Source organism: Prionailurus bengalensis, chromosome A3 (genome assembly GCF_016509475.1).
Source record: "Prionailurus bengalensis isolate Pbe53 chromosome A3, Fcat_Pben_1.1_paternal_pri, whole genome shotgun sequence".
NCBI classification, from domain to species: domain Eukaryota; kingdom Metazoa; phylum Chordata; class Mammalia; order Carnivora; family Felidae; genus Prionailurus; species Prionailurus bengalensis.
Window position 1 is genome coordinate 12,559,043 of NC_057354.1, and position 21,619 is coordinate 12,580,661.

The 21,619-nt window shown below is 38.6% G+C and overlaps 1 protein-coding gene across 1 annotated transcript in view; it reads right to left on the reverse strand.

The window, feature by feature from the left end:
* The window catches only part of CSE1L (chromosome segregation 1 like), a 47,587-nt gene that overhangs the window by 19,821 nt on the left and 6,147 nt on the right, over nucleotides 1-21,619 (reverse strand). Inside the window, exons 2-8 of the mRNA XM_043553724.1 lie at nucleotides 14,599-14,694; nucleotides 9,446-9,588; nucleotides 7,279-7,380; nucleotides 7,055-7,200; nucleotides 6,421-6,511; nucleotides 4,212-4,319; nucleotides 2,360-2,452 (exon numbers count right to left, since the gene is read on the reverse strand). Coding sequence (XP_043409659.1) covers nucleotides 2,360-2,452; nucleotides 4,212-4,319; nucleotides 6,421-6,511; nucleotides 7,055-7,200; nucleotides 7,279-7,380; nucleotides 9,446-9,588; nucleotides 14,599-14,689 — 774 coding nt within the window. The 5' untranslated portion in view covers nucleotides 14,690-14,694. The remainder of the gene's footprint in view (nucleotides 1-2,359; nucleotides 2,453-4,211; nucleotides 4,320-6,420; nucleotides 6,512-7,054; nucleotides 7,201-7,278; nucleotides 7,381-9,445; nucleotides 9,589-14,598; nucleotides 14,695-21,619) is intronic.

Consider the following 21,619-nt stretch of genomic DNA (forward strand, 5'->3'; position numbering starts at 1 on the left):
CTTGGGGCACCTGGGTGGCTCAGTCGGTTAAGCGTCCGACTTCGGCTCAGGTCACGATCTCGCGGTCCGTGAGCTCGAGCCCTGCGTTGGGCTCTGTGCTGACAGCTCAGAGCCTGGAGCCTGTTTCAGATTCTGTGTCTCCCTCTCTCCCTCTGACCCTCCCCCGTTCATGCTGTCTCTCCCTGTCTCAAAAATAAATAAACGTCAAAAAAAAATTTAAAAAAAAAAAAAAAAGACTTTTCTTCAGGTTGTTGAATTATAAAATATTTACATGTTAAAGTGAAAATAATGTATTCCTACAGAAATCTAAATGATAAAGGCCATATCACACTTTCCTTTGCAACATGGTCAGGTGTCTTGCTATCTCTTCCCAAAAGGCCGTCACTTCAAATATACAATGCTGTAAGATTCTCACCAACAATACTCTGGTTATAAAGTATTAAACACCAAACTAATTCAGGGGTCAAACTACGGTCTGCAGGCCTGCTGCCTATTTTTGTAAGTAAAGTTCTACTGAAATACAGCCTTGCTCATTCCTTCTTTACATTTATATAATTTATAGTATTGCCTATGGCTGCTTTCAACTCCAAATGGAGGGCTGAGTAGTTGGGACAGAGACTGTACAGCCCACAAAGCCAAAAATATTTACTACCTGAACCTTTACAGATAAAGTTTGCCAACCCCAATCTAAACCATGACAGTCATTTATATGATGCTCTCTACTGTAACAGCAATCCATAAACACCTTTTAAGCTGTACCATGTGACAAAGAATTCAAATTCAGAAGAGATAAAAAGAACTCCCTAACAGGTGGCTCCTCAAGGCATAAACATAGGGAATGTTACATATTAAGAGGACATAAGGTATAACTGGTTAAACGGGCTAAGAGCTCCCTGTAAGAATCCTAGGTGAAAATCTTCCTTTAAAGTGTGAAGACGAGCTTTGTTTTTCTGAGGGCATTGTTTTTATTTCACTGGACTGAAAGAATTATATCATAGGAACCATAGCTTTTTTTGTTGCTTTAGTCGGTAAATCTCAGAGAAAATTTGCTATACACCCACTGAAACAATTCTCTCTGCACCCCACTCCCCAAAATTGATTTGAATCACCTATTCTAATTTTATCTGAAATTGAAGCATTCTCAGTATTTTACTTTTTATGTTTTTTATTTCTTGGGAAAGAGGAAGTAGATCACGAATCTATTAATAAACAAACAAATGAGCAACACAAAGTGCGTGCCCTATGTTGGAAAGTATGCATTATTACAAACCCCAGACCAGAAACTGTAACACATTACAAACCTTCATAATGTCCCCATTTTCCCATGCTGCGGATGCTTTTTAAAAAGAGGCTATTGTTGCAAAGGTTTATGTTTTCTTAGTATCTTCAGTGACGGTTTTCTATTTCATAAAATGGTCATAGTGTGAATACTGAGGCTTTCCTTTTATTTTATTTTATTTTATTATTTTTTTCAACGTTTATTTATTTTTGGGACAGAGAGAGACAGAGCATGAACGGGGGAGGGGCAGAGAGAAAGGGAGACACAGAAGCGGAAACAGGCTCCAGGCTCTGAGCCATCAGCCCAGAGCCTGACGTGGGGCTCGAACTCACGGACCGCGAGATCGTGACCTGGCTGAAGTCGGACGCTTAACCGACTGTGCCACCCAGGCGCCCCTGAGGCTTTCCTTTTAATAATGTAATGCTATAGCCTTCTCTATAAATCATGGACCTACCTACACCAGGCCCACAAGAAGAGTAATTCTGTATGTTACAAATAACCAAACATAGAACATCCCACATAATTAAATATTACTTGCCTTCTTGGGTTCTACCTATCAACAGTGCAAGAGTAAAAAAAATTTTAGGATCCAGAATTTAATGTTCAGTGAAACAGGAGACTTTTGATCTCTGGGTCTTGAGTTCGAGCCCTATGTTGGGCAAAGTTTACTTGTGGGGCGCCTGGGTGGCTCAGCTGGTTAAGCAGCCGACTTCGGCTCAGGTCATGATCTCACGGTCCGTGAGTTCGAGCCCCGCGTCGGGCTCTGTGCTGACAGCTCAGAGCCTGGAGCCTATTTCAGATTCTGTGTCTACCTCTCTCTAACCCTCCCCCATTCATGCTCTGTCTCTCTCTGTCTCAAGAACAAATAAACGTTAAAAAAAAATTTTAATTAAAAATAATAATAAAGTAAATGTTCTCAAATAACTATTTCATTTTTTGAAGTCTAATTATATTCCAAAGGTTTCAGAGGGCATTTTTTTTTATATATTTAAAAACTGAGATATAATCAAAATCTAATATTTCAAACAATTCTTCATTTAAAAAAAGGCTACTTGGGAAACATTTTAAAACAATACTTACATCAGTTTGTAGAAGCTTGTTATCTAATGTCAAGAGGGTATGAAAATTGTTCATCCAAGTTTCCATATTATCTTCAAAAAACTCAGGGAGATCCTAGAATAAACACTGACTTGAGACTTTTGATTAAAATAAATGTTATTTTAGTAAGTTTTGCCCCATGCCAAACATTTCCCACATACCTACTGCCTCAAGTCCACACTTTTCAGCCTGAGCCAACCATTAACTATTTAGACAAGCCTTCTCTATTCCAGCTGGGTCTGGCAGCTGAATAAACCATTGTGTCTTATGTTTATACACTTTCAACCACAAAATGAGGCCACCTCTATTTCCTGTCCCAATCTAAATTTACTTTCTCTCGGAAGGTCTAAGACTGTATGAAACCTTTCCTTACAAAAACTCAGTGCTTACCAGTATCTTCCTTTTCCTTTCTGAACTATCGCATTTATTGTAAGATGACCACCCATTCAAACTCATCATCTTACAGTTACTGATTTCCTGTGCCATAGTACTGCCTTTTTAATGAGGGATAAGCCCCCCAAGGTAAAGATTATATTTCCTCTTTTGGTTTCCTTAACTATGCCTAACAAGTTATTAAGAGCCTCAATTCTACCTGATTTCTAAAAATATTCAAAAGAAGGTATAAGCAAAAACAGTGATATCCTTTAAGTAAAAATTTCTCAAACTGGTGTCCAGCGGAACACAGATGCGGATATGCCATTTTGGGATGTTCATCTCCTATTCCACCCATTCCTTTTAGAGAATGCTTTTCCTACCACTGTGAGTGTAGTCATGTTATGAGGATGACGTTCAGGTACTTGGCCCTGGCTCTGAGCAATGAAAAAGCCAAATACCTTCCTCCTGTCTATTTGACATCAAAGAATCAAAAGCAAGAAATACAACAAAACTGGGGCACCTGGGTGGCTCAGTCGGTTGAGCAACCAACCCTTGGTTTCGGCTCAGGTCATCATAGTTCGAGGGATGGAGCCCCCCATTAGGCTCTGTGTTAAGACCCTTCTTCTCATTCTTGGAGCCCTGAATCTTAAAGTAACATTTCAAGAAAAAGAATGGAGGCCACTATCTCAGTAGCAAGAGGGGGACCAGACATTTTCTACTAGAAGTCCATGGCTGTGTTTCCTCTGAAATGCCACAAATTCTTACACCTTTCAACACCTGGCTCTTCAGCCTTCTGTCTCCTATGCTTCCAATAAAAGCCTTTTTGTATAAGCTATCCAGAGACCTGTAACCAAACCATGGTTCCCCCAGTGTTAATATCCACTTAAATGAACAAAAGAGAAAGGCCTGAAAATGTGATCTCTCAGTGTCTTCAATACTGTATACAGGGTGACTCTCCAAAGCAGTGATTTAGGAAATGGGGTTTCTCTAAGTTATTGGACTACAAGAGAACACTACCTTTCCCCGCAAAATACCCACTAGAAATATCCTAGAAATATCTCCAGAACAACTATAAAGTAGAACACTATTTGCAGACAAAAAATGGAGGAAGTCAGAGAAATACTAATTACTTTCTTTGCAGAAAAATCAAGGCTGGCCAAGAAGTCTTTATCAATTCAGAACCTATATATTTGACATCAAAGAATCAAAAGCAAGAAACACAACAAAACGGGGGCGCCGGGGTGGCTCAATCGGTTGAGCATCGAACTCTTGGTTTCGGCTCAGGTCATCATAGCTCGTGGGATGGAGCTAACAGCTATATGTGCTATTATATGTGCTATATATTAGCTATCTGTGCTAACAGCACGGAGTCTGCTTGGGATTCATTCTCTCTCTCTCTCAAAATAAGTAAATAAACTTAAAAAATTAAAAAAAAAAAAAGAAATGTAACAAAACTCACCTGAAAGTTTAAACTGTAGAACAATTTTGAGATAAGGATCAGGGAAGAAAAAAGGATCCTTAGGGCAGAAGCATCATTTGCATGGGTACTGCAGAGTTCAATAGTGGCCTTGGAAAGGAAATTAGGAACACAGTTTTAATGTTATATAAACTTTAGTCAAATAAGGTGAGACTACTTATATCTTCTCCAAAATTTACCTTTTAAATAGTATACGGTCATATAAGAGATTCTGAAAAAATATATTACAACAGTATTTATTTTCACGTTGTCCATAATAGCTCTACTAAAAAGTCCAATGTTAATATTTCAACTAGATCCTTCTACTCTCCTTTGTGCATATAAATATATTACAAAATTGTCTTTATCTGCTCTCATTAAATAATTCCCCTGCCACCTGGCATTTGTTTCCAATTATTTATTATTCTAACTATAATAAACAGGCTTATCTAAAACTATGCATACCTTTAATTTTTGCAGTATGAAATTCTAGAAGTGTATTACCAAAGCAGAGCACTATGCTATGAGCACAGGTTTTGCAAGCCAGATAAAACTGGATATAATCCAGACTCTTGTTCATCATGAGCATTACTTTGAGCAATTATTTTACTGAGCCCCAATCTCCTCATCTGTAATCTGAAAATAATGCCTACCTCAGAGAATGAGAATGAAGAAATACACATAAAATATCCTAGTACTTCGTGGAATATGTAAAAGACACTCAACAAATCTTACTTCCTATATCCTGGAGTTAAGAAATATGAATATAAAGGTTTTCTTAATGAAATGTCAAACTCCAGACACTACCATTTATAATCCAATGGACAGGACATCAGACTTCATTTCACTGCACTCTAACACTTTTAACATTAGTAAAACGAAACAAAAATCTGTGCCAACCCAATAGGTGGAAAATCTTGATTACATTTTATCCAATTTTATTTTCTTAGATAAAAATGTACAGTCAGCAGGGAGCCTGGTGGCTCAGTCGGTTGAGTGTCTGACTTTGGCTCAGGTCACGATCTCACAGTTCTGGGGTTGGAGCCCCTTGCTCTTGCTGTCAGCACACAGTTCACGTCAGATCCCCTCCCCACCCCGCTCTCTCAAAAATAAATAAACATTAAGAAAAAATGTACAATCAGTAAGACATCCTAACCATGAAAAATTTCTGTGCACACTTTACATCTTAGAAGTTGTATCATACAACTTTCCTTTTTTGAAAATAGGAAAGGAGTAGCTTTTCCAGAGTTATTAGCAAAACTAGGTTAAGGCTTGGCTCCCTTTTTTATTAGCTGGGGGATACTGAATCCTCTCTCCTTATCTGAAAAAAGGTTAAAAATATATCTCTTTCGGGGTGCCTGGCTAGCTCGGTCAGAAGAGCATGTGACTCTTAATCTTGGCATCTTGAGTCCAAGCCCCTTGTTGGGTGTAGGGATTACTTAAAAAAACTTAAGAGGGAAAAAAAAAACGGGGGCACCTGGATGGCTGTTGGTGGAGCACGTGACTCTTGATCCCATTGGGGTTTTAAGTTCAATCCCCACATTGCACGTGGATATTGCTTAAAAATAATTAAAAAAAAAATTTTTTTTAATCTTTCAATCTTATAGGATTCTCAGAGATAAAGAACATGTTTAGGAAAGCAGCCTGTGCACCATAAGATGTACAAATATATAAATTAATTAGTTGAACTATATGTAAAGTCAAATCAAAATGGGGAGCGATTCCTTTAGAAACACACATTCAGGCAAACCGTAAGAGACTCTTAAGGACTGAAAACAAACTGAGGGTTGATGGGGGGTGGGGGAGAGGGGAAAGTGGGTGATGGGCATGAAGGAGGGCACCTGTTGGGATGAGCACTGGGTGTTGTATGGAAGCCAATTTGACAATAAATTATATTTTAAAAAATAACATTCAAATACTTGAGTGAAATATGATGTCTGGGATTTGCTTTTAAGTATTCCTACAAAGGAGAGGAAGGGAGGGGGAAAAAGTAATACTGTTAACCTTGTGTAACAGTAACAGATACATGGGAGTTAATGAGATCATCTTCTCTATTTCTGTACAGGTTTGGAATTTTTCAAAAGAAATGCTGCTCTAAGTGTTACCTATCAAATATACTTAAAGCATTCTCTTAAATAAAATCCATACAAATAATTAAGCAGTTTAAAATATTAAGTAATTTTACAGTACCACAAAGAGAGTATTCCATTACCTTAAATAGATTAGTCAAAGGTAAAGCAAAGGCATCCAGAACAAGTTTAATTTCAGTCCATAACTCATTAGACTTAAATTCATGGCGATATCTAAAAAATTAAGGTAAAGTAGGTAAATTTACAAGCTTTATGTTTATTGACTTTAGGCCTTCAAGGATAGATTAGACTACTTAAGAAACAAACATAATAATGAACTGAGAAGCTTATCTCTTATTCTAAGATTACCAAGTTCAAAGGAATGACAATAGTCACAAAAATACAACTATTTACACAAACAAAAGCATTTGAAAAAAAGTATTTTAAAAATATGAATTGGGCCTCCTGGGTGACTCAGTTTAGCTTCCAACTCCTGATCGCAGCTCAGGTCATGATCTCACAGTTGGTGAGTTTGAGCCCTCTGTGTTGACAGCAGGAAGCCTGCTTGGGATTCTGTGTCTCTTCCCTCTGCCCCTCTCTCTCTTAATAAATAAAATTAATATTTTATAAATATATGAATTTATCGGGGCACCTAGCTGGCTCAGTTGGAAGAGCATGAGACTCTTGATCTGGGGATTGTGAGTTTGAGCCCCAAGTTGGGGGTACAGATTACTTACAAATCTTAAAAAAAAAAAAAAAAAAAGAATTTATCAATACCTTTTAAATAAAGAATGTGCTGTACGAAGGACTCCATTAATAACATGGAAATCTCCACTCTGAAAACGATTCACCATTTCTGTCAACAAGTCAGGCCATTTCTGAGGGAAATCTTCTCTGCCAATAATGCTAATAGCATCACTTAACTGGAGCGGGAAGGGAAAAGATTAATTAGATCAAAGCTCTGCAAACAAGCCTCCTTAAATAGTAGGGCCTTACATTACCTGCTTCTGAATTTGCTCTGGGCTGCTAAGCATCAAGTGCACTATGTTGGCTTTAATAGCTACACGGTCAGCTTCGCAAATTTTGTTCGGTTCATCTTCAACCTTAAAAGCAAAACATCAATACCAAGTAACATGAAGTCCATATCCATGACCATATGGGTTTATAGATAAAAATGTATATTCTATCCCAAATGCAAATATTTTACATACAAATCAATAAGCTTCACTGGCTCCCTGATGCCAATGAAAAATCTGAGTTCTATATGTCACCATTCTCAGAACACATGGTTAAAGTCTTTATGGACATGCACGGCACAGGCCACATCCATCTCCAGAACCTTCAACCTGACCCTTGCCTTAAGTCAGAGGTCTTTTCAATGAAAACTTCTTGATCATTACCAGTTGGAAAACATCCAGGACTACATCACTCAAAGAGGTTCTGGAAGTCTCACCACTTTTACAAATCAAGACAGAAGAAGAGGGCTAGCGTGTCTGCAGAGGGATGGATTTTTAAACATCCTATGTTTCACTAGTTGTTTCTTCACTATGTGTGGTAACACCTAACTGCACAAGCTTAAAAAAACTATTTACTACATTTACTACCTCATAAACTCTTTCACGAAATGAAGACAAAAGAAGAATTCTAAATAAATATTTAGGCATATTTATAGTTGACTTTTTAGAAAAACTGACCATTTTTGTCAACCTTAATACTTTCTAAATATCATCACTGCTATCACTTCAAAACAATTCTTTTTTTTTTTTTCTTTACCCTAAGTCAGGGTTTCCTCAATCGCAACATTACTGGCATTCTGAGTCAGATAAATCTTTGGTATGGGAATCTTTTTTGTACGCTGTAGGGCAGTTACCAGCATCCCTGGTTTCTACCCACTAGACCGTAGTAACACCCTGGGCCCCCAGCTATGACAACCAAAATGTCTCCAAAGATATTTGCAGGCAAAATTATCCCCCATTGAGAACCACTGTCATAAGGTAGGGAAAATACTTAATTTCTAATTTTGCAATTAAACTTGCAATATAATAGGATTCACCTTAAAATTAGAATCTATTTCCACATACCCCTTATCAAAAACTCCAAATCTAAATTATTTCACATTCTACAAATTTTTAATATATGTAACATGGTTTTACAACTGTGTTTAATTTTTTCCAGTCCATAAGAGACACTGCTTCAATTATTCAGTAAGATCTGTGTCTTCCCACAGAATCTCTCTTCAGTTGACAATGAGCTGATGTTCAAATTCAACCATAATGGATGGGCGCCTGGGTGGCTCAGTCAATTCCTGATCTTGGCACAGGTCATGATCTCGCAGTCTGTGGGATGGAGGCCCATACCAGGCCCTGTACTGGCGGCATGGAGGCTGCTTGGGATTCTCTCTCTCCTCTCTCACCCCCGTCCATGTCTCCCCCCCACCAAATAAATAAGCTTAAAAAAAAATTTTTTTTCAACCATAATGGAGGCAAAAACCAAGTCTCACACTCTACCAACCTGGGTTAGCAAGTTCAAGTTATCTATATGAACTCAAATGAAACAACAGGAACTTTGGAGAAGCATCCTGTCTAGCTTTTGTTAAGTCTTTCAGAATTTCTATACAGACAAATCATGTCATCTGTGAACAAAGTTTTATGTTTTCCTTCCCTATCACTATACCTTTTCCTTCCTCTTATTCCATTAGCAACGACTTCCAATACAATGTTGAAAAGGAGTGATGAGAGGGGACATCCTTGCTTTGTATCTCATCTTATTGAAAAAGTTTCAAGTTTCTCACCATTAAGTAGGATATTAGCTCTAGGCTTTTTGTAGTTAGTCTTTATAAAGTCAAGAAAGTTCTCTTCCATTCCTAGTTTACTGACAGTTTTACCATGGATGGGGGTAGGATCTTGTTAAATGCTTTTTATTCATCTACTGATACGATGCATTAACTGATTTTTCAGTGTTGAACCAGCCTTGCATACCTAGGATAAATCCCACTTGGTCATAGTTTGTAATTCTTTTTACACCTTTTTGGATTTGATCTGCTAATATTTTGTTGAAGAGGGTTCTATTTAATTTTATCTTTGATCTGTGTCTGAATCTTTCAGGAGCACTGCATATATAAATCTTAAACATACAGGTTATGAGACTGTGTGTTCACAAAATACTTACAATTCTCCAATTTCTTTTAATATAGTTCTTGAATGTTACTGAGGCACACACTTTGATAACATTATCCTGGGACTTTTCCAGCAAAGTTAAAAGCAACAGTGGATAATTCTGATTTCCTTCTACAGATTCAAGAAACTTCTCAGCTGTAAAAGAATTTTCATGTTAGAAGATTTGTTACTTTAACCAAATCTTTCCATTTTATATACAGGTGAGCTATGTAGATCTAATTAAAAGCATCAAAAAATTAGGGGCACCTGGGTGGCTAAGTTGGTTAAGTGTCCAACTCTTGATTTCAGCTCAGGTCATGATCCCAGGGTTGTGGGACTGAGCCCGCATCAGATTCCACACTGAGTGTGGAGCCTGCTCAGGATTTTTTCCCTCTCTCCTCTCTCTCTGCCCCTTCCCTTCTTGCACTGTCTCCCTCTCTCTAAATAAACAGTTTCAAATCACTTTACCATCCATTAAAACTCACTTGAGGGCACCTGGGTGGCTCAGTCAGTTAAGTGTCAGACTCAGGCTCAGGTCATGATCTCAAGGTTTGTAAATTTGAGTCCCATGTTGGGCCCTGTGCTGAAAGTTCAGAGCCTGGAGCAGGCTTCAGATTCTGTGCCTCCCACTCTCTCTACCCCTCCCCTGCTTGTGCTCTCTCTCTCTCAAAAATAAATAAATATTAAAAAAAAAATTTTTTTTTTTTTAGTTAAAAAAACACAAAAAAACACCTCACTTGATTCTGGCAAACCTGTAACATGGCCTGACTGACTGATCACCCCTGCAGAAGGAAAATCTGCTTCTCAGATTAAGTGACTCTCTGGCAAATTCATAATGAGACCTTCTTCAACTTAGGATGGAACTATGTCCCGATAAAAGCATGCTAAGTTCAAAATGTCAGAAGTCAAAACTGCATTCATTATACCTAATGTACTCATTAGCCCAGCCTACTTGAAAGTGCTCAGAACACTTAGATTAGCCTACAGTTGGGCAAAACCATCTATTGCAAAGCCTATTTTATAACAAAGTGTTTCTATCTCATGTAATTTGCTGAGTACTATACTGAGAGTGAAATCAGAAAAGTTATATGGGTACAGAATGGTTGTCAGTGTGCTAGTTGTTTACCTTTGTGACAACATGACTGAATGGGATCGTGGCTTGCTGTCACTGCCCAGCACCGTGAAACAGTATTGTACTGCCGCCTATCACTGGCCCAGGGAGTTCAAAATTCACAATCTGAAGTATGGTTTCTACTAAACATGTGTTGCTTTTGCACCAACCTATCATCAAAAATTCACTGAGGGATGGATGGGGCACCTGGGTGGCTCAGTCAGTTGAGCGTCCAGCTTCAGAGCAGGTCATGATCTCACGGTTTATGGGTTTGAGTCCCGCGTCCGGATCTGTGCTGGCAGCTCAGAACCTGGACCCTGCGGATTCTGTGTCTCCCTCTCTCTCTGCCCCTACCCCACTCGCGCTCTGTCTCTGTCTCTCAAAAATGGATAAATGTAAAAAAAAAAATTATAAAGAATTACAGTAAAAAAAAAAAAAAAATCACCAAGGGGCACCTGGGTGGTTCAGTCAGTTGAGCGTCCAACTTCAGCTCAGGTCATGATCTCACGGTTTGTGGCTTCGAGACCCACACTGGGCTCTCAGCTGTCAGTGTAGAGCCTGCTTCAGATCCTGTCTCCCTCTCTCTCTGTCCCTCCCCTACTCATTCTCTCTCTTTCAAAAATAAATAAAAACACTAAAAAAATTTTCACTGAGTGGAACCATCAAGTTGAAGACTGTTCTGGTTTATTCCAGAAGGATTATTATTAGTACTATTAGTAATGGCAGTAAAAAAAATTTATACTACTGTGATGAAAATCAAATGAATTAATGCATGCTAAATGTATATTTTTATTAATCATATGGGTCTGGTGCTTTACTCACATCTCGCATCTATTATTTCCTTAATTGTCACTACTACCCATAGGTATATTATCCTTATTTTAAAAACAAGACCCCTGAAAATAAATAAATAAATAAATAAATAAATAAATAAATAAATAAATAAATAAATAATAAAAACAAGACCCCTGGAGTTAGGTAGTCTTAAGATCACACAGCTAGATTTCATCACTGATAAAGTTTTAGTGCAGTCTTTATTCTATCATACTGGTCCTCAATGTTCTTCTCAAACTAAACATTGTTAATACCAGCAAAAAATATTCAAAGATTTTACCCACATATTTTCAACTCCTACACTTAAGGGATAATCAGTCTTCTGAGTTTACTGATCACAGTGAGGGTTTATAACATTTCCTCTTTACAAGCTTCATAAGGCAACACCTACCCTAAGGTCCCAATATGTATTGAGAAGGTCTCCTTTTAGCATCTATTAGTTTCTACAATTTAGTATTTTCTACAATCTACACCTCTCTTCTTTCTGAACTGGGTCCCAAGAGTTTGGCGTCCATCCTCAAATCTTCCCTACTTTGTGCTCATCATGTCTTTTTTAAAAGATGAGGAATATGGGGCACCTGGGTGGCTCAGTCAGTTAAGCATCCAACTTCAGCTCAGGTCATGATCTTATGGTTCATGGGTTTGAGCCCCACATCGGGCTCTGTGCTGACAGCTCAGAGCCTGGAGCCTGCTTCAGATTGTTTCTCCCTCTCTCTCCACCCCTCCCCTGCTCACATTCTGTCTCTCAAAACTGAATAAAACCGTTAAAAACATTTTTTTTTTTTTTTAAATAAAAAATAAAAGATGAGGAATGCTAGGGGGCGCCTGGGTGGCTCAGTAAGCTGAGAGTCAACTCAGGTCATGATCTCACAGTCAGTGGTAAGACTGAACACTGCATCAGGCTCAGCACTGGACATAGAGCCTGCTTAAGATTCTCTCTCCTCTTCTACCCCGCTCCTACTCACACGTGCACGCTCTCTCTTCTCTCTCATTCCCTCTCTCTCAAAAAAAAAAAAAAAAAAAAAGATGAGGAATGGTAAACTGGAAAATGTTGGGGCACCTGGGTGACTCAGTCAGTTAAATGTCCGACTTTGGCTCAGGTCATGGCCTCACAGTTCGTGAGTTTGAGCCCCATGTTGGGTTCTGTGCTGACAGCTCATAGCCTGGAGCCTGCTTTGGATTCTGTGTCTCCCTCTCTTTGCCCCTCCCAAGCTCACACTCTCTCTCTCTCTCAAAAATAAAAACATTAATAAATAAAATGAACTGGAAAATGATTTTCAAGAGGGACACACTATGGTTTTGTAGGAGTCTGGAAGGCTTTGGCTGTTTCCTCTCGTGGTTAGCACTGCCCACAGGGCAACACACTGTATCCATGCTCTGGGGAAAGCCCATGTAAATTGCCAGATCTCTTTCTTAAATTGAAATCAATACCCTGAAAGAAATCTCATGAGTTTAAGTCAAATTATTTCTGTGCTCATTTCCTTCAACTTGCTCACAAAATATTTATAACGACATGTTTCTACACACTCAAAGAGCCTCAAACTGTCTTCCAGTTCATCCATACCAGTCTCATCTCAAGAACCAAAGGAGCACAGTGCTATCTATAAGCTGAGATCCGCTACACATTTCAACCTCCAGATCATTTTCTAAAGATGTTGAGTTGGTCTAGTACAACCTGAGAAATGCTATGTTCATAACTCTTTTCCAGAAAACATCAATTTATTCCTACACTCTGTCCCTGGAATCGTAAAACAGTAACCACCTCACCTTACAAACACACAATTATTAAAAATCATTTTCAACAGACAGGGTTTGCAGAGGCTTTCTGGGAAAGTCTAAGAAGATTACAGCCATTAATTTTCCTTCCTCCAAGAACACATTACTTCTTTAAGCACTAATGGGGAAAACCACAATTTTCCCTCTCAGAAATCACAAGGCTATCCTAGAAGAGAATGGATGTATTAACATGTTTACAATTCTACTTATTTTACAGAACATAAATCTTCAACACACACACATACACACATGCACTCACTCACTCATTTCTTTGTGAGGCCATGCTAAAAGCCTCTTTCTGAGCATGCACATTAGTATGTTCTGCAGAAGTGGGATGAGCATACCTGGTTTTAATAAGGCTTACATTGAGAACCATCAACTTCCTACCCCTCCCACAAGAGACATCTGGCTCTCAGAAGTAGTTTGCTTTTTCTGCACAGTATTTCAATTTTTTGAACTCAGATGTTATCATTTAAAAATGAGGACATTGCACACCTCACAGAAACGTCTTTTATTTTTGAAGCAAAGCTGGAAATCTGATCCAGCAAAACTGGTTTGAATCCCCCAAAGTTAGCTCATCCCAAAAGCCCTTAACCAAGGTATGTAAGTCACATATTACCAGTCCCCACTTGGCCTGCCTCCATCATTTACCTTCACATCTGACTCCTGTGGGCATCTGAGTTTACAATTCCAAGCTTAGGGGCACTTGGGTGGCTTACAGGGTTAAGCATCCAACTCTTGATCTCTCTTGTCTGACCTTGGGTCAGATCATGATCTCCGGCGGTTCAGGAGTTCAAGCCCCGCATTGGTCCAGCACTCCGTGCAGAGCCTGCTTGGGATTCTCTCTCTCTCTCTCTCTCTCTCTGCCTCCCCTGCACTTGACAGGCACTCACTCTCTCTCTTTCTCTCTCTCAAAATAAATAAACTTAAAAGAAAATCTAAGCTTATACTAAATTTCTAACAGAAACTGGTCAAATTCAGAAGAGAGGAACCTTGGTCTTAAAATGTATTAATTAAATCAAACTCAACATGGGGATTATGAGACTGTCTCATTACCTAATTTAATTAATCACTTTTTAGGCAATTAACTTTCATCTCTGTGCCCTAATTATTATCTCTCTAAAACTGACAAATGTGGGGATTTTCAGAAAGGTGAAGGGACAAGGTATTCTAGACACAGTGCTTTTTAATCCAAGACACCAAATAAAAGAGATTTTACTCAAAAAACAAAACCAAACCAAAAACACCCATCACCATACATTACAGCAGCTATAAGCAGCCAACCATCTACTTTATAGCTGGAGAATGAAAAAGAAACTATGCCTGAAAATCAAAGTGTAAATCTTTTTTTTTTTTTAACTTACAAATACAGGTAGATTATGCAAAGGTTTTCCTCACCTGTTCTTAAAGAATAGATCAAACCACAAAACATCTATTCTTTTTACCTGGACGTCTGATGGCAGGATCCGGATCAAGAGTTTTCTTTAAATATTCTGTTAGCGTTTGCAAATTTGCATCGCTGAGCTCCATTGCCATAGAACCTAAAACAAAAAATGAGGTTTGGTAAATTGGTCACATTGGGACATAGTGATTTACATAAAAGAGTACTTTTGTACTATGGGTCTTCCCCTCTCTGAAGGTCATCCATTTGTTACATTTTAAGGTATGGGCTATATAAGCCTGACTCAGCTCAGACAAGGTTCCAGAAGATAATGGGCTTTTTTGAAAATGGTTAGCTAATTTTGAGATGAAGAATATACATACCACAAAGTAAAAAAAGAAGGTGCAGAAAAACAAAGCTGAATAATTGATCAAAGTCACATAACATTTATTAGATTTAATGCTACAAAAAAAGGCAGACAAGAGTTTAAAAAAAGACTCAGCAGGAACTTGTTTTTAAAAAGGCCCACCATGGGGCGCCTGGGTGGCTCAGTCGGTTGAGCGTCTGACTTCAGCTCGGGTCATGATCTCGCGGTCTATGAGTTCGAGCCCCGTGTTGGGCTCTGTGCTGACAGCTCAGAGCCTGGAGCCTGCTTCCGATTCTGTGTCTCCCTCTCTCTCTGACCCACCCCTGTTCATGCTCTCTGTTTCAAAAACAAATAAACTTAAAATAAATAAATAAATAAATAAATAAATAAATAAATAAATAAATAAAATAAAAATAAATAAAATAAAAATAAATAAAAATAAAAATAAAAAGGCCCACCATAGGGGTGCCTGGGTGGCTCAGTCGGTTAAGTGTCCGACTTTGACTCAGGTCATGATCTCACAGTTCGTGGGATGGAGACCCATGTCAGGCTCTGTGCTTTCAACTGGAGCCTGGAGCCTGCTTCAGATTCTGTGTCTCCCTCTCTCTCTGCCCCTCCCCTGCTAGCACCTGTCTCACTCTCTCTCAAAAATAAACATTAAAAAAAATAAATAAAAGGGGCCACCATAAGAAATTACAATTTTAAGAAGTAAGGATCCCATAAAGAGTTCTGAGATTAAAGAAACTAGAATAAATTTCTTTGTGCACAACATGCAATCACAAGCACTGACAACAAACCAGATGCTAAGAATCTGTACCTGGGGAGAGAACGCTGGGGTTCAGAGGATGACAGCTATTATTATGATTAAAAAGGAACCCTCTACACTAAAAGCAAAGATAAGCAAGTGGGACTACATCAAACTAAAAAGCTTCTGCACAGCAAAGGAAACCATCAAAATAGAAAAGGCAGCCTACCAAATGGGAGCAATTATTTGCAAATCATGTATCTGATAAGAGGTTAATATCCAAAATATATTTTTAAAAACCCACACAACTCAGGGTACCTGGGTGGCTCAGTTGGTTAAGCCGTCGATTTCGGCTCAGGTCGTGATCTCGCAGTCTGTGAGTTCGAGCCCCGTATCAGGCTCTGTGCTGGCAGCTCAGAGCCTGGAGCCTGCTTCTGATTCTGTGTCTCCTGTCTCTCTGCCCCTCCCCTGCTTGCTGTCTCTGTCTCTGTCTCTCTCTCAAAAATAATAAACATTAAAAAAAATTTTAAAAAAAAACCCACACAACTCAAAAGAAAAAAAAAGAAAAAAAAATCTGAGTAAAAAATGGGCGGAAAATCTGAACAGACATTTTTCCAAGGCACAGAGATGGCCAACGGTTACATGAAAAGGTTCTCAACTTCACTAATCATCAGTAAAATGCAAATCAAAACCACAATGAGACATTACCTCACACCTGTTAGAATAGCAATCATCAAAAAGACAAGAGATAACAAGTGTTGATGAGGATGTGGAGAAAAGGGAAGCTTTGTGCAAGGCTGGTGGGAATGTAAACTGGTGCAACCACTATGGAAAATAGTATGGATATTCCTCAAAAAATTAAAAAAAGAACTATCACAGATCACGTGATCCAGAAATTCCACTTCTGGGTATTTCTCAAAGGAAGTGAAAACATTAATTCAAGGGGCACCTGGGTGGCTCAGTCGGTTGAGCGTCCGACTTTGGCTCAGGTCACGATCTCACAGTTCGTGAGTTCAAGCCCCGCGTCAGGCTCTGGGCTGATGGCTCGGAGCTTGGAGCCTGCTTCCGATTCTGTGTCTCCCTCTCTCTCTGCCCCTCCCCCATTCATGCTCTGTCTCTCTCTGTCTCAAAAATAAATAAACATTAAAAAAAATTTTTTTTTAAATTAAAAAAAAAACATTAATTCAAAAAGATATCTGCACCTCTATGTTCACGGCAGCATTTTTTTTTTTTTACAGCAGCCAAGACAGGGAAATAACCTAAGTGTTCATCACTGGATAAATGGATACAGAAAATGTGATAATGTGTATACAATGGAATATTATTCAGCCATAAAAAGGGTAACCCTGCCACTTGTGACAAAACGGATGGATTTTTTTTTTAAATCAGGCTCCATGCCCAACGTAGAGGTTGAACTCATGACCCCAAGATCAAGAGTTGCATGCCCTGAGCCAGCCATGTGCGCCCTGGACAGACCTTGAGGGCATTATGCTAAGTGAAGTAAGTCAGAGAAAGATAAATTTATGATTTATCTTTAATGATTACTTTAATGATTACTTTAATGTGGAATTTAAAATTTAAACAAACAAAACACACCAGAGCTCATACATATAGAGAACCAAATGGTGGTTACCAGAGGTGGGGCTTAGGGGTGTATGAAATGAGTGAAGAAGGTCAAAATGTACAAAATTCCAGTTATAAGTAAGTCATGAGGATATAATGTATAGCATGGTGACCATAATTAATAATATAGGGGGCACCTGACCAGCTCAGTTGGGGGGAACATGGAACTCTTGATCTTGGGCTTATGTGTTCAAGCACCACATTGGGTGCAGAAATTACTAAAATTGATAAACAAACAAACAATACTGTATTGTGGGGCAGCTGGCTGGCTCAGTCGGTAGAGCATGGGACTCTTTATCTTGGGGTCATAAGTTCCAAGCCCCACGTTGGGCACAGAGCCTATGTAAGAAAAACAAAGTTCTAATGACAAAAAAAAAAAAATCTGTAAGGGCACCTGAGTGGCTCAGTTAAGCATCTGACTTCAGCTCAGATCATGATCTCACAGCTCGTGAGTTCAAGCCCCACATCCAGCTCTGTGCTGACAGATCAGAGTCTGGAGCCTGCTTCAGATTCTGTGTCTCCCTCTCTCTCTGCCCCTCCCCTGCTCTTGCTCTCTCTCTCTCTGCTTCAAAAATAAACATTAAAAAAAACTTTTTTTTTTTTAATCTGTAATTATGTTTAGTTATGGATGTTAACTAGATATGCTGTGGTCATTTCACAATATATACATATATTACTCATTGTATTATACACCCGAACCTAATGGTAATGTCAATTACAGCTCAATAAAAAAAGATAACAATTAACTTAAAAAGGGGGGGAGGATGGAAGGTCTCCATGGCTCAACTGGTTAAGGTTAAACGTCTGACTCTTGATTTCAGCTCAGGTCATGATCTCATGGATCGTGAGTTCAAGAAGCCCCCTATCAGACTCCTCACTTACAGTGCAGAGCCTGCTTGGGATTCTCTCTCCCTCTCTCTCAAAATAAGTAAACTTAAAAAAGTAACAATTTTATTAAGTAAATATTCAAATCTTAAACAACACCAAATATAAATCACAGAATACACTGCCACTGACCAAAAAAAATTCACATCTAATACATTACAAATTCTAAACTAAATCTATGGCTTATACCCACATGACTGATGACATAAAGAAATACAGACAGAAAAAACAGCACATATATACAGATTATAAGAGTGAGTGCGTGCACACATCATTCTCCATAAACAAAAAGCTTGAGAATCCTATAAAAGAGGACTCTGTGGTCTCCGGGTTGTTGCTGAGTAGGTAAAATTAAGTGCAAACTGACAGAACTTTCTGGGGCGATAAAAAATGTTCTAAAACCGTGCTGATGAGATGGTGGTGACAGATGCACAACTGTATACAATTATTAATGACACTCACCAAAAAGTACACTTCACATGAACTCACAGTAAGTTATACTTCAATAGTTATTTTTTAAAACTGCACTTCTGCTTAGATCCCAGGACCCAGCTTTAGGGAAAAAGTCACACTAGCTCCCAGGAACTTAGGAAATGTCGCCTTTTCAAGGCAACCATGCACCCAACTAAATTTGGAGCTCCTAGAACAAAGAAGAAAAAAATTAAGTATGTAGTAATTTTTGTAAAATGTAATTAAGCTAAGTGGAAAAAAAGTCAAATACACCACAATTCAAACTATGTAAAAAAAAAAAAAAATTTAGGGGTGGCTGGCTGGCTCAGTTGATAGAGTGTGCAACTTTTGATCTCAGGGTGCAGGGTTTTAAGTTCGAGCCTCACACTGGGTACAGAGATTACTTAAAATCTTTAAAAAATGTACACATACCCCCATCTATAGAAAAATACACTCCAAAATGTAAACAGTGATAAATGTCTATGTGATGAACACCGGACATTTTTGTTCTCTTCATATTCTTTTAGATTTTCCTGATATCCTACAGAACTACCTATATGTATTACACTTACAATCAGAAAGTTATTAAAATTTTATGGCATTTTTAAGGGGACCTAGGTGGCTCAATCAGTTAAGCATCCGACTTTGGCTCAAGTCATGATCTCAGTTTGTGAGTTTTAGCTCTGCACAGGGCTCTCTGCTATCAGCATAGAGCTCCCTTCAGATCCTGTCCCCTTTTCTCTCTCCTCCCCTGCTCGCACTCTCTCACTAATAGTAAATAAACATTAAAAAGTAAGTAAATAAATTTTTGTTGTCTTTTTAAAATGACCTTGTCACAGGTAATTAAATTTAGGCTCTCAATGGAGCTTACATATTAGTTGGAAGACAAGACACAACTGTGATTCCAGCTACAAACTAATCCCTTTCCTGCAGTTTTGAAATCCAAAAATCTATAAACTGAAAGGTTTATTGTTGTTTTGTTTTTTAAGTTTGTGGCAAACTCATTTAGCAGCAAAACCTGGCCCAAACTTCCTGAGGCTATAAATAAAGTATCTTACTTTGTATAAAAATTTCTTACTTAAGAAATACTAACGTGTTTGCAGAGTGCTACCCCACATCCCACAAAGAAAGTTGCATAATCCACAGTATGTGCATCCAAAAAGAAAGCCTGAAACACATTTGTCCCCTGGAGTAGAGGTGCCAAATCAGTCACACAAAAACTTAACTGTTAGGAGGTTGTTAACAAGAGAGTCACTTGGCCTACATTTCCATGTGGGCCAAGATTTCCAAGAGGCTGAGTCTTGAGTTGAACTTGAAGGATACATAGAACTGGGAAGGCAAAATAGAATGAAGACCCATCCAACACAAGAACTAGTGTGAGCAAAGTAACAAACAGGAAGCTACATAGCTCCTTTGGGGAACAGTGGAATTGGAGGCTGAGATCAGATCATATTATTAGATCCTTAAGACTTAGCTGAAGAGTTACATGATTTAATGTACAATAGGAAGCCACTACGGTTTTTTTGAAATGGGTCAAAACTTAATGAAAGTGGAGTATATGAACTTTGGGCTGGTAATGGTTTCCGGAATGGAGCTGAAGGGAACAAGTGAAGATCTGTTAGGACACTTTTCTTTTTTTTTAAACGGGACAATCTATGAACCAGGCACAATGCTATGAACCACAATCTATGAACCAGGCACAATGCTAAATGTTTTTGTATGCTTCATATCATTTCATATAAGCATTTTACATACAAGAAGACTCAGAGAGATTAACTTGCTCCAAGTCACACACAGTTAATAAAAATCAGATTCAGGAACGCCTGGGTGGCTTGGTTGGTTACATGAACGGCTCTTGGTTTCGGATCAGGTCATGATCCTGCAGTTCATGAGTTTGAGCCCTGTGTCAGGGTCTGTGCTGACAGCGCAAACCTGCTTGGGATTCTCTCTCTCCCTCTCTCTCTCTGCACCTCCCCTGTTCGCTCCTGCTCTCTCTCAAAATAAATAAACTTAAAAAAAAATCAAATTCAAATCAGTCTGACTCTATAGGCCTACTCTCTTCCTACCAAGGCTATCTTATCTCTCAGGTGGAAGAAATAATGACAGAAGCCTGACCTAGAATGGAAGCACTGGGAATGGCAATAGAAAGGACATGTTGAGGAAGGGAGAAAGGAAGAAAGGAGGAGGGAGGGAGGGAGAGAGACAGATAGACAAAGGGCTATAGTTAATGCTGTGCCTGTGCAGCTTATACCTCCACAGCCAGAAACCACAACCTTCTAAGGAGAATGATTTGTTTGAAACTATCTGTATTCTCCTTATTAGAAACTGGAAACATTTTTATCATAAGGGAAGCCAATATTCTGACTGTTCTAGTAGATTTGCCCACCAATCTATTCACTTCTTTTGACCCAGGGCAAAACACTCCATGGCATGAATATTAAGTCCTACTCAACCATACACACAATTTGAAAGGCCACCCTTTCTGGGTTTTATATCAAAAGTTTGGAAAAGGTAGGGGTGCCTGGCTGGCTCATAGTCAGTGGAGCATGTGACTCTTGATCTAAGGGCTGTGAGGTCAAGAGATCCTTAAAAATAAAATCTTACAAAAAAATAGTTTGGCAAATGCTATACATTATAATCCCCTTTTGGAGATTCACCTTAAAGTCTTCAGGAACTGAAGCAGTAAGTTATCAGGTTAATGTTGTTTAACCCAGAGTTCCCCCTCATTACTTGGCCACAGAACTACTTCATTATATAAAACTTTGCAACATGTGATTCAATCAATTTATTTCCCATTCTTTTTTTGTGTTGAAATGCTCGATCTGTTATGAAATCATGAAAGTTGGCTGTTGCCAAGCAAAATTATTTACATCAGTATACACGAGCTTAAAAAATACGCAACAAAACTCATCTTTTTCTATCACACAAATTTGTCCTACCTTTTTGAGATTTACACAAGGCAGCATGTTAGAAACTGTGTGTGTGTGTTGGGAGGATTAGAGATTAACTGGATCT